Source organism: Helianthus annuus, chromosome 13 (genome assembly GCF_002127325.2).
Source record: "Helianthus annuus cultivar XRQ/B chromosome 13, HanXRQr2.0-SUNRISE, whole genome shotgun sequence".
Lineage (NCBI taxonomy): Eukaryota > Viridiplantae > Streptophyta > Magnoliopsida > Asterales > Asteraceae > Helianthus > Helianthus annuus.
The window spans coordinates 109,213,054-109,225,496 of NC_035445.2; the positions used below are offsets into that span (position 1 = coordinate 109,213,054).

Sequence of the window (12,443 nt, forward strand, 5' to 3'; positions counted from 1 at the left end):
CGACAGGCGATTCCCACCGAGTGATGGTATGAGCATGTAGGGCAGAGTGGGTGGGGACCGGTGTAAGCGCGCTTAGCTGGCGGCGCATTGATCACTGGAGCTTGTTGATGGTGAGACTGCTGCTGTGCCGGTACAGCTTGGAGAGGGGGAGCAGTCGTTGCCACAGCACAGTTCTTGTTGCTGGAGCTGTTGTTGTTGTGCTTCTTCTTTCTTCACGATGAGTTGGAGGGTTGAGCAGTGGTGGTGTCGACGGTCGATGTGGTGGTGGCTTGATGCAGAGACTTAGTATGCTTATCCCAAACACCAGACTTTACCCGCTTGTCATTGATCTCAGCGGCAAGTAGGTAAGTCTCTTCGATTGTGGACGTCTTGGCAGCATGAACAAAATCGGCAACACAATCTGGTAGAGCTCGGATGTATTTCTTGATAGCCATGTCGGGCATCTTGACTTGGTCGGGACAGATGATGCTGAGCTGTTTAAAGCGAGCAGTTAGAGCAACGTTGTCTCCATCCTTCTGCTTGATGTTCCAAAACTCGTCCTCCAACTTTTGGCGTTCATGGGGAGGGCAGAATTCGTCCATCGTGATAGCCTTTAGCTCCTCCCATGTCAGCTCATAAGCTGCATCATTCCTGCGTTTGTTTCGTTCGGCCGTCCACTAGTCTAGAGCTCGGGACTGGAAGACGCCTGTAGCATTGAGGGTGCGGAGATTCTCAGGACAGCCGCTTTGGCACAGAGTGACTTCGACTGAATTGAACCATTGGAACATGGCGGTAGGGCCATCTTCCCCGGTGAATTCCTTGGGTCAGCATGCTTTGAACTGCTTAAAGCTGAAACCAGTCTTGTTGGCACCCTTAGGAGCTTCAGTTCGCGACTCCTCGGATGACTTGCTGGCATTTTCGTACACCTCGCTCACGGCTTTTGCCACTTGCTTGGCGATGATAGCTGCAAGACGTCGGTCTCTCTTCTCTTGGCGAGTGAGTAGGGTTCGGTGTCCAAATGACGACATGGTCAGCAACAAACATCGCCATATGTCTTAGACACAACAAACCGAATCTTACCTCTAACGTCTATTACTTACTAAAGCTTAGAAACACGTCGAGACACGCATCACATAAACACGTAGGCACATAACCACCGATTCACGTAATCACAGAAACACATAAGCACGTAGGCACGTAGAGCACAGAGACACCTAAGCACAGAAGCACATACACGTTTAATCATAGAAGCAGTCAAAATACAGAAACCTATCATTCAAAGCTCGCGTGTCGCTCGTATAGCTTATCGAGTAGCATAGTATAATTGTATAGCATAGTATCGTCTATGTTCGTAACGATTTGTTAGCTTATTGAGATAGAAATGTAATGCGAATCGTGTGTGTCGATCGAAGTGATAACAAAAATCGAACAAATCCTCAAAACTTAAAACACATAAACAGTTAAACACACATAGCAATAAAAACAACGAGTCATCAGAGTCAGCGTCTGCGGGCTCAAAATCGAAAACGCATAAAAATCGAGAGATAGATTGTCTGCGGCTACTAGACATTGACTACCCAAAGCGATTCGACTATTCACAGTAGACTTGTCGTCACTTTTTAACTTTCGGGCTCGTGTTGCTGCCTCGATTCTTGGGCATTCAACACGCATTCCCTATGTCAAACTTGTGAGTTCAGGTCGTTGGAGTCCGTCGAGGCTTTGGTGAGATGATTAAAAGTTGGAATAAGTTGCCAAGGTTCGGGTTTCACCCCTGGCTTAGCAATTTCTTCCTTGTTTTAGTAAAATTGAGGAGATTATTCATCAAAATACGGATTTCACTCCTGATTTGGTATAATTCTCCTCGTTTGTTTTCGAAAATAATGATGGAATCGTAGACAAATCGATAAAATCGGCATTACTCAAGTAATTTAGCCAGGAGTTTGCGGGTTTCACACCTAGTCCTAACTAGATCGCTTGATTTTATTTGAAATTTCGAGTGCAGTGATAGTGAAGGATAGCGGGTTGTAGCACCTGAACTTGGTCTGTCGGTTCCTAACTATAGTCTAGGTCTCTAAGACAGCGACCCGGACTAGGTAGTGTCTAGCCTAATTCCCTATAGTTATGGCTCTGATACCAATCTGTCACACCCCAGCCGATGGCGGAATCATCGGGGCATGGCACTGAGCGAAACAGATTGTCCAGAAGTTTCCATAACAACTATCATTACTATTCAGTTTAAAATGACACGTACCATACCGTGTCCCAAATAATACAATAAATTATTACAGATAACAACTAGTCAAGTAATTCTGTTCCGACAACTCAGATTTAAATAAAACAAATAAATATTGTTTAAATGCCCCTAAAGACCCAGACTCACAAGATCTACAAACAACTATGCTCTAGTTGCATTCTCCTGACAGACAACTATTTGTTGGGGTTCTCTAGAGCTTTATTCTAGCCTCGCTTTCCTAGCAAGCAAACATCCTAAACACCTATTACATACGTTAAAATAAAGTCAATACATATAATGTAAAGGTGAGCATACAAGTTTGATAATAGCATATAGAGTTCGAATAGTTTACGCATAACCAGCACGTACACAGAGGAAAACGAAGCATGTTAATTATCGACATGGATCTATCGATACCAATGACTGCGGGATGACCGTCCGAGAGGGTTCGCAATACATGATTACCACCGTAATCCATGAAAGTAATTGTCCTTAACAACCCCCGTGTGAACGGGTGCTGAGTCCAAACTATAGTACTACGTCGTTAAGGCAGGTAGACAGCATTCCACGTGTAAACACAATCAACAAGCATTCATCTAGTCACGTAATACATGCAATACGGTTAGGGTTCAAATAATTGAGTAGTGTGTTCGATAGTGATTTTGATAAGTAACGTATGTAACACCCAAAAGTGCTAAAGCAAAAAGGGATCGAGTATACTCACAGCAATTGGTTAATGGATTGAAGGGAGCGCTTGAGAGTAGGGTTAGCCTGAATAGTTTGATAGCATAACAATGAATAACATTCTACGTGTTACAGGTTAACAAGTGATGATGGGTCGAACAGCCTGGTCGATCGAACAGTAGGTTCGATCGAGTGGGCTGTTCGTTCGGCTAGACAATTCGTTCGGACAGTCCGTTCGATCGGCCGGTAGGTTCGATCGGCTGGACTGTTCGAGTGGATTGTTTCTTCCTTTGAGTAAGATGTGTTTGTGTGTGAGGATTTGAACTTTCGAAGTTTTTTGTTGTAGTATTTGAGAACGTTGAAGTGTTCTTACCTTTCAGGTCGATCGATCGAACGGTCTGTTCGTTCGGTCGGCTTAACCGATCGGTTAGACACCTCAGTAGTTAGTCCTCAGCAGGATGTCGCCGGATCGAGGAGCATATTCGATCGAACAACCTATTCGTTCTGATAGCATGTTCGATCGGGTGGCACTCTAATACATCGAACGAGTTGAAAAGCGATTAAGTGTTGAAGCATAGTATCTCATGATCCGAACAGTAATGTTTACCAATCAGTCGTTCGATCGGACATTACTTCGTTCAATCCCATACTTCATGAGTTTGTCAAATTGTGGGACCACATGCTAGCCGATCGGCTGGCCCGGTCGATCGGCTGGTGTGCCCGATCAGTTGGACTGTTCTTTCGAACAGCCTAACCGTTCGGCCAGCATTCTGACCTGGTCGGCCTGTTCGTCTAACACTTGGTTGTTTTGATTGTTTGATGTTATATTGAGGTAGTTTGACAACAAGCTGAACCACGGAACCTTCGTTCTTACTTGTTTCCCCTGCTCGGACAGGAATCACCCAATCCGGCCAGTGAACAGTTCGGAACGGCGGTTTAACGTTTAACCCGAAGTCGGTAAACCTCATGGATAGAATCCGAATCTTGAACCACACAACTATTAGAATGATTAGTGAGTTGGCTCAAGCTCCGTTGCTACCGGTTTGAAGGCATTGAGTGTAAAAGAGTTGAAAGAAAGTTGGAATCTTTCTTTCAATCCTTTACATCATGTAAATGTTTAGATCTTTGATAGATCTTAGCTTGTTTATGTGGCAATCGGTTAGATCCGAGCTATTCACGGTGGATTGAGGCCAAAACATGATGTTCTTGAAGAACACCATGATGACATCATCCAAGAATGCTTAGATCTTGATGATTTCTCGGTTAGAAATCAAGATTTGAAAGATAGAAAGGTGTAGGAGCGTGTTTTGATCAAGAAAGTACAAGATTTAGGATGAAAACTTACCGGAATCGGAAGAAATCTGAGAAAAGAAGGGGAGCACGAGCTGGTCGGTCAGAGCTTTCCAAAAGTGGTAAAGAATGACAATGACAGCCCTATTTATAGGCTCCAAAAGAGGAAAGGGCTGGCCGATCGGCCAGGCATCCCGATCGGACAGCCTGCTCGATCGGACAGTCCGTCCGATCGGCTGGGTTGTTCGATCGGCTGGTAGCCTGATCGATCAACAGCCTGGTTTGAGTGTTCGGTGCAACGATTTTCGATATTTCGATTTCGATTGAAGACGATACGAGTACGATAGAGTTTCCTATTCAAATTACTTTCAGTCCCAACTACTATATCTAACATACAATCATCTATATCTTGCGTAATCATTTCTCCACCCATTGTCACAACTTGATTTCGATTGAGTTCGATTGATCTTCGAGTTTCGATTCGATTGATTCGATTGATCACCACACAAAACATAAAGTAAACACGCACAGGTAACACATAAGGCACACACACACGTAAACAACAACCAAAGTTCGCGTAATTTGAGATTCGAGTTCAATGATGGTTAGATCGGTTTGATTACTGATTAGTTAACTTTATCGCATTGTTACTTCCTACTATTCACAGTCGTAAATCGGCTCGCGTCGATAAAACATTCGATTACCTCGATTCTTCTTTGATTACAACACTTACTCCACATAATACAACTAAAACATAAATCAGACTATTTACAGTTAAAGAAGTCGTCTTGACTTTGACTTTCGAAAACACGGGGTGTTACACCGTATGCATAATTCTTTTTCGAGGAAGAAAAAAGAGCAAGTGTCGGGATATTTGATGTATTGCAAAATACATCTTTTATTCGTGTTAAGTTTGTATAGTTTTCCGTTATATTTAGTTTTGTTTTTGTTAGAATGTGCATACTATTGATCAAATTGTGTTTTGCAGGTCTTGATGCTTAAAACCGCTGGAAAATGAGTAAAACGAGCAAAAATATTGAAACATCAAGTCTTGGAACGTGTTGGAAAGATCGGGAGCTGAAAAGAAGTTAAAAAGCTGAAAAAAGAGTCTCTGGCACCCCGTGACAAGTTTCTGGCACCCGGCGAGAGACTGAAGGTATTAGGCGATTAAGGGAACAAGGTGGTGCCCTGCGACCCACTCCCTATATGGGTAGCGCCCCGCTAGAGGCCATATCTGGCAGTTTTCTTCGAAATAATTCAAGGGTTGGTTAGAAAAATCATATATATTCATCATAAACTCGAAAAAAACCCTAGTTACGAATTAAGGAACCCTAGGGCGATTTCAAGAGCACAAATCGAGCTATTCAGAGCGTTTTTTATCACGGGAATCATCGGTTCGAGTTCGGGTGGAAGATTGAAGACTTGCACGGGTTCTTTAGTTCCTTGTTTGTTGATTTCTCTATCGAAACTTGTAACCATGAATTCTTGTTTGAACAACTTTGCTTTGTTTTCATTGTTTAATATGCTTGGCTAAACATTCAAACCGCCTAGACTTTGATGAATGGATTGAAATTAAGTTTGAACCTTTTTCGTTAATTGCATGTGTTTATGGATTAATTGTGTTTTGTAAGAAGTTTGGTTTATTAATTTGGTGTATATGCGTACTTTGATTTGGTTAATTATTATCAATTGCTTCGTGTGAATCTAGGTGGTTGTCTGCTACAGAATAGGTTCATGCTAGATCTTTGACCTTGTGTCTTTGACCTTTAGGGTGAATTGGCCAATAAACCTTAGAAGTGATAGTTAATAATTTGTTGAATTTTAGTATTTTACTAGTCCTAATAGCTGGAAGGTGCAGGGCTATTTGTAGGTCTTACCCGGCGAATTGCTTTAGACAGTCTTTGGAAAAAGTCGTGCTTTAGTTGCCCCGTTGGTTTATTAGTCTATCAAGTCAAATTGAGCAACTCAAACTACCCTAGATCTATAATTGGAAAATAGTAGGCCAGCATTAGGTTACTTACACAATAATTAGATAACCGGAAGGAAATCTAATAACCGGTAGGATTAACGGCCTAGGTAATGCCATAAGTTTCACCTCGAGAAGGGTTGAGGGGCTTAGTTGGTCTCTTAATAGGTTTAGTATCACAAGATCCCGGTTCCATAAAACATGTGGTTAACTTAATTGGTAAATTCTTAAAATCAATCCAGGATTCTAGTCTAGGAGGTCTTCATCATCATTTAAGTAAAGTCTTCACATTAGTTCGTATTAGCATAGTTCTAGTTTAATAATCAGTTTAATAGATTTCCTTAGATTTTCAATAACCCCCCCCCCCCAAACAATTAAACAGTTTGAGTCGTGTCTGTCAGAGTTTAATTAGCGTGATTAATAGAGTCTCGTAGTTTGATATCCAGACTTCCTTAGGCCATACTATAGTGATCGGTACACTTGCCGATTGTGTGGTTTAGGTCGAGTCTAGATTTAAAGCTTTTTAGTGTCTAGCTTAGAGAGTCTAAAGTAGTTAATTTTAATAGTCTGTTTAGCACACATCAATGATGAAATGATAGAGAGAGTTAATCATACTGGGGTAGTCACACTTACCAAAGTAAAAGTTGATTAAGGTAAAGTGATTATTATGAGCCAAAACCAACGAAGTCAAATATTCCACAAAATGAGTATTGATGAGTAGAAATCAAAATTTACTAAAAACGAGGGGGAATGAAAATTTCATATCATATATTGAAATTCATTTTTGGAAATTCGGACATAGGATATGACAGATCATATTTTGCCAAGAATGAGGGTGAACAAAAATTTCAAGTCAGATTTTAGTTAATTTTTAGAAATTCAGATATTGGAAGAACAATGAGACATGCAATAGTTTTCGGGTGGTTCTGACTCAAATTATTAGATAATGCATAGTATATCGTATTTTTCAGTTTGGAAACAAATTTCAAATCTGAGTCTTCATGGAATGGTTAGAAGATAATATCAGGGGTTCTTTACTGAACGTTAGTTTTGTTTACAAACAAGAAAGTCAGTTCTAACAATATGGCATTTCTATCGTCTTTGAGGATCATGTTGTACAATAAAATACACAAATACACCAAGTTCCTAAACTTCGCTGTAGTCATAGACCATGCGGGTCGCCTAATTATACCCCATTTGCCTTTAGAACACTAGAAGCTTGCCCTACATCGTTTTTTGCCAACTCTTGCACCTTCTTGAACTTCTTTCCTTCGGGTCAGTCGGATATGGAAACACTTAAACAAACGCAGAAGGGCCGCTTTAACTAACGTTGTATTCTTATCCATTTACATGAAATGGAGACTTAGGTGCGGTTCAATTCCATTCAGTGAGAAATATTGGAGATTGTTGTTGAACACTGATATCATTGTTTGAGCTAGGAGGACCGTAGAACGCATGCTAAAACCACAAATCATTTGAAGTCACCGCTTCGAGCATAATTGTCGTGTATTAGTGATCATCTCTGATATATTGGCCTCGCCACTCGTTAGTACACATTCTCCAAATGATATGTGTACAGTCAATGCTACCGATCATCCCTAAAACGTGATTTTTTTCTTCATGTGCTCGGTATAAAAGCGCAATGTCGTGGCTTGTTAGTCTACGTAAGAACTCTTGGTCGTATAACTATATTATGGCTTTATAGAAATATGTAGGCATTCACGCAAAGTCTTTCAGCCGTAAATAAATACTCATTGTATTCATCAGGAGGATTACCGGTTGTGAGTTGTTTAACGATCGTGGGCATTTTTGTAATGCCGTAAAAATCTTTTTCATCGTTTTGTCTAGCCCCTCTTCGAACCATTCATATCTTGTTTCCTTATCATCAACATTTTTAAAAACAAAGCTTTAGATAAACAATATCTTGCTCGAAACGTCGCTTCATTGTATTTTGGGTTGTCGATAAAATAATCTTCCATTAGAACTTGGAGAACTCTTTCGCGATCACGTGGCGCATATCTTTTTTAAGACATAGTCGTGTCTTCAACTTCAACTTGGGTGACAACATCCATGAGAATTAGAGGCTACTATCGGTGGAAAATAAATCATCGAGATCGTCATGTGGAATGTATAATTTTAAATCATCCATCTTGTAGTACAAAAAATGAATAGAGAAGTTTATAGAGAAGAGATATAGTTGTAGAATTAGTGTGTGAAAAATAAAATATGAGATATATATTTAAAAGGGGGGGGGGGTTAAAATTAACAATTATTTTTTATTTTAGAGCCTGTCAAAATTGACCAATTTACGATCACATTTGCACACCTTTCAGGCCATAGGGTGTAGTATAACATTTGTGGTGTTAATGATGACATGAAATGTTAACTGGCATTGTAAATCACTCCTTGTCTTAAAGGGGTCATATGTTAACATGTGTTGGACCTACAAAAGAATAGATGATATTCAAAAGCCAAAACATAATCAAGTGATCAAGAAATAAATAGAAGTTTGAATCAGATTTCTCCCAAAGATAGTGAATCCTGAACACCTAAATCAGAGCATCTGTTGAAAGGCAGCTAACATCTGTTTGAAGCCTTGATGAAGAAGACCAAATATCTATATGGCCAAACAGATGTTTGGATCAATGCAATATATGTTAGTCTAAACAGAGATTTCCTAATGTAACAATACTTATCTTGTATCAGTGTTTAGACTAGTTAGAACAAATGTTTAGATTTGCGCAGATGTTTGCAACATCTGTGGAATCTTTTCTATTAGGAATGTTAGATGTCACTATTAGGGTGATGTCGGCCAACATAAACAGAGCTTTCGTACTTAGTATAAATAGATCTCACATGTTAGATATCTAATCATCACTATACATCACATTTTCTTTTGTACGAATAAAATTGTTAGTGATCAGTCTGAGGGGGAGTCCGCAGAGTCAATCTTCTGTAAAACTTTTGTAATCATTTAATTCAATTGAAAATTGATGTTGACGATGATTTCTCGCTTGTAATTGTTTATCTTTTACTTATTATATAATACAAAATTGTGTGCTCTTAATTGTTGATTAATTACAAGCCTTGTATACTCAGACTTAACATGTTAACCAGATGTTAAGAGATTGTATTAATAATTCTATTATTTTTTTAGACCAAAAACCACTAGAAAATAGGGTTAAATGAAGTTAACGGTATTAAACCATTTCCTTACAGTGAGACAGAGTAAAATAGGGAAGAAAGGTTGATATGACACTTAAATAGAATTAAGAGGAGTTAAAGTATACACCGCAGCCTCATCGCTAACTAATGCATGTGATTCATAGCCGCCTTACCCGCAATACCTGAGTGATGTACTCACCAAACTAAACTCATCTTACTTATTTAAATTCTCCTTAGTTAATCAAAAGTAAACACACTTATCTTTTAGGTGGATTATTAGGTACGTCCAAGATGCTAAGCCAACTAATTTGGAAGATAAATATCTATTATAAATTTATCCTATTTCACCTACTCGTTTAGGACATGAAAATTTGGCATTTGCCCTTTGTCATCATAATGATATTTTCAAAACCTCATATTTGTAGTTAGAGAATGTCAACTAGTTTGGCATTAGTGATGACTTTCTTGAAGGGTGTTACCTAATGTCTAGCAGATTACCACAACCCCACTCACCCCAATTTTTTTTTTTTTTTTTTTCAACATTCACACGAAGGGCCAATGGAATATTTGGAACTCTTCTAGACAAAAAAGGATGTGCTCTATTTATTTAGTCTCATTCTATTCTATTTATTTTAAATTTAAATGTAGAAAATACTATGGGCTGTGTGCAAATGTGGCCCCAAAAGCATAGGTCTTCAAGGAACACCTGCAAAAACAAAGGGTGGTTGACTTTTTGGCAAACTTTAAAGTATGAATCATAAAAGGGTCAACAGGAAAAAGTCAAAATCATTGATCTCCTCCCATGTTTTGTTCCCAATGTAATTTTCTTCCTTTTGGCCTCAAATTACCAAACAATTCAACACACAAATTGGTTGACCTGCCAAAGAAATTGACTTGGTTGTGGTTTGTTAGAAAACTTTCTGCTTCATCAAATCAAATTGAGAATTAAAATAAAGTCAAGGTAAGACTTTTATACATAGTTTATTGATATATATATATATATATATATATATATATATATATATATATATATATATATATATATCCGTGTGTGTATATATATATAGTTTATTTAATTAAACTCGTTATCATTTGGAAATTTTTGAGTCAATCGTTAACTCGTATGAAAGCGTTCATTTTTGACTCCGCAAGTTAACATCATAGACTTTTAAAAGACATAGCGTCAACTTACAAGTACACAATGACGTTTGATATCTTTATTAATACAATTTTTGACCTTTGAAACTGCTCTAAGTTTACCTAATTGGCGTGACATGATAATATTATTAGTCATGTGACAATCGAATACTATAAAATCATATTATATTTATTTACGACTAAGCTTTCAAGCTCGTCTTCTTCGTCATCTACAATCATATTAAAAGAACTAAACGACTCTTTATCAATACTACCAAAACAATCACTATATTCAACATTCGTTTCCTCAACCTGATTACTCCTAACCGCTATCCAGTCATCTTCATCGCTCCAATGGGCCAAACACGAAGGAGCAACTTCAACCAACCGCCTTATCCTCTCCACCGGAGACTCACCGGGAAATTTAACCATTTGGGCCCGCTCCATCGATATTTCACACACTGGCAAACATTCCCAAAAACCTTGATCCAATATACTTGTCGGAGAATTACTCATTTCGTAACTCGAATTCAAATTACGAACAAACGGATGTTCCAAAAGTTCTTTAACCGTCCACCTTTCTTCTACATTCACCTTGAAGCACTTATCCAAGAAATCTTTACCATCCTCGGATAAACATGTTGGAAACTCCGGTACTTCACCTGAATATCCAATTCTATATAAACCCGAAACTGGATCATTTAACCCGGCCCACGGGCTCAACCCGGTTGCCATTTCAATCACCACACACCCGAGAGCCCATACATCAGCCGGAAAACCTTGTTCTTCGCCTCGTGCAACTTCCGGCGCCATAAACACCGGTGTACCGGAAAAGCAACTCGTCATTCCACCATTTCCCATCATTTTCGCACACCCGAAATCCCCGATTTTCACACCGCTTTCGCAAACTAACAAGTTCCGGCACTTAATATCACAATGCACTATACCATTAACCTGAAGATCATCCAACCCTAGTAGAATTTGATAAGTATAAGACCGGATTAAACACTCATCAAGTGACCCTCCAAGTTTCTTGATCATGTCAGTAATTGTGCCACCGGTAGCATACTCCATGAACAGATTATACATGGGTTTGTTGTTGTTATAAGTAACGTCAAAGCCCATGTATTGGATTACATGTTTGGAGGTTATTTGTGAAAGAATGTATTGTTCTTTTTGTAAGTATTTAGAGGTGGAAAGGGTGGTGGATTTGACGACGAAAAGGTCACCGGTGGAGGTGGTGGCGGCGGAGACGGTGGCGGAAGATCCCCAGCCGATGATGGGGCCTCTTTTCCATATCATTGTAGAGAGAGAAGTTGAAGTGAGAGAGTTTTGTATGTAGTTGTAAGGTGTGATTTGTGGAAGGAGATGTGTAATATATGTGTGTATATATACTACTCAAGAGTCAACACAAACACATGATACAATGATTTAGATTTTGTCATCTTGATGACAGTTGTTTGGGACTTTGGGTCTAGTTTGATTATAATAATATATTTGATTGTTTTTTTAATATCTGTTTTTGACCAATAGTAAATCATATTTTAATATTTGATTGTTTGGGACTTGTGGAGAAACACTATACTTTTGGAATTGAGTAAACTTCTGTTTTGCTTGATTTCTTTAACGGTTTTGACTCAAACCTTTAAAAATAGCCAGTTTATTCCCTGATCTATGAAGTCTTTCTTCATTACACTCCCCGCCCCTAACTCTGTCTAAAATGTATGTTAAAGATAAGGGTATTATAGTAATTTAATTTATAATTATTTAAGGAGCCTCTACTCCCCACCCATCTTCGCTATAATCTAGACCCCTTTATGTTCAAATCCGTTGACCCAAATCAAACCCTAAAAATCTCAAATCTTCAAACAAACAAACAAACAATTTCACACCGATTTTGATTCAGAGCTTCAAGATCTGTTTAATTACACCCTCAGATCTCACTTTGTTCTAAAAAGATAAGATTTTTATTATTCTTTTAAAGATTTT

The 12,443-nt window shown here is 38.8% G+C and overlaps 1 protein-coding gene across 1 annotated transcript; it reads right to left on the reverse strand.

Annotated features, from left to right (window-relative positions):
* Positions 1–10,529: 10,529 nt before the first annotated feature.
* LOC110903121 (mitogen-activated protein kinase kinase kinase 18) lies at positions 10,530–11,797 on the reverse strand. Its single transcript, XM_022149282.2, has one exon. The coding sequence runs from the start codon at positions 11,754–11,756 to the stop codon at positions 10,626–10,628; it is 1,131 nt and encodes a 376-aa protein (XP_022004974.1). The 5' UTR covers positions 11,757–11,797; the 3' UTR covers positions 10,530–10,625.
* Positions 11,798–12,443: the final 646 nt, after the last annotated feature.

Coding starts and splice junctions, on each gene's coding strand:
- LOC110903121 (XM_022149282.2), bottom strand. CDS start 11,756: ATGATATGGAAAAGAGGCCCCATCATCGGCTGGGGATCTTCCGCCACC.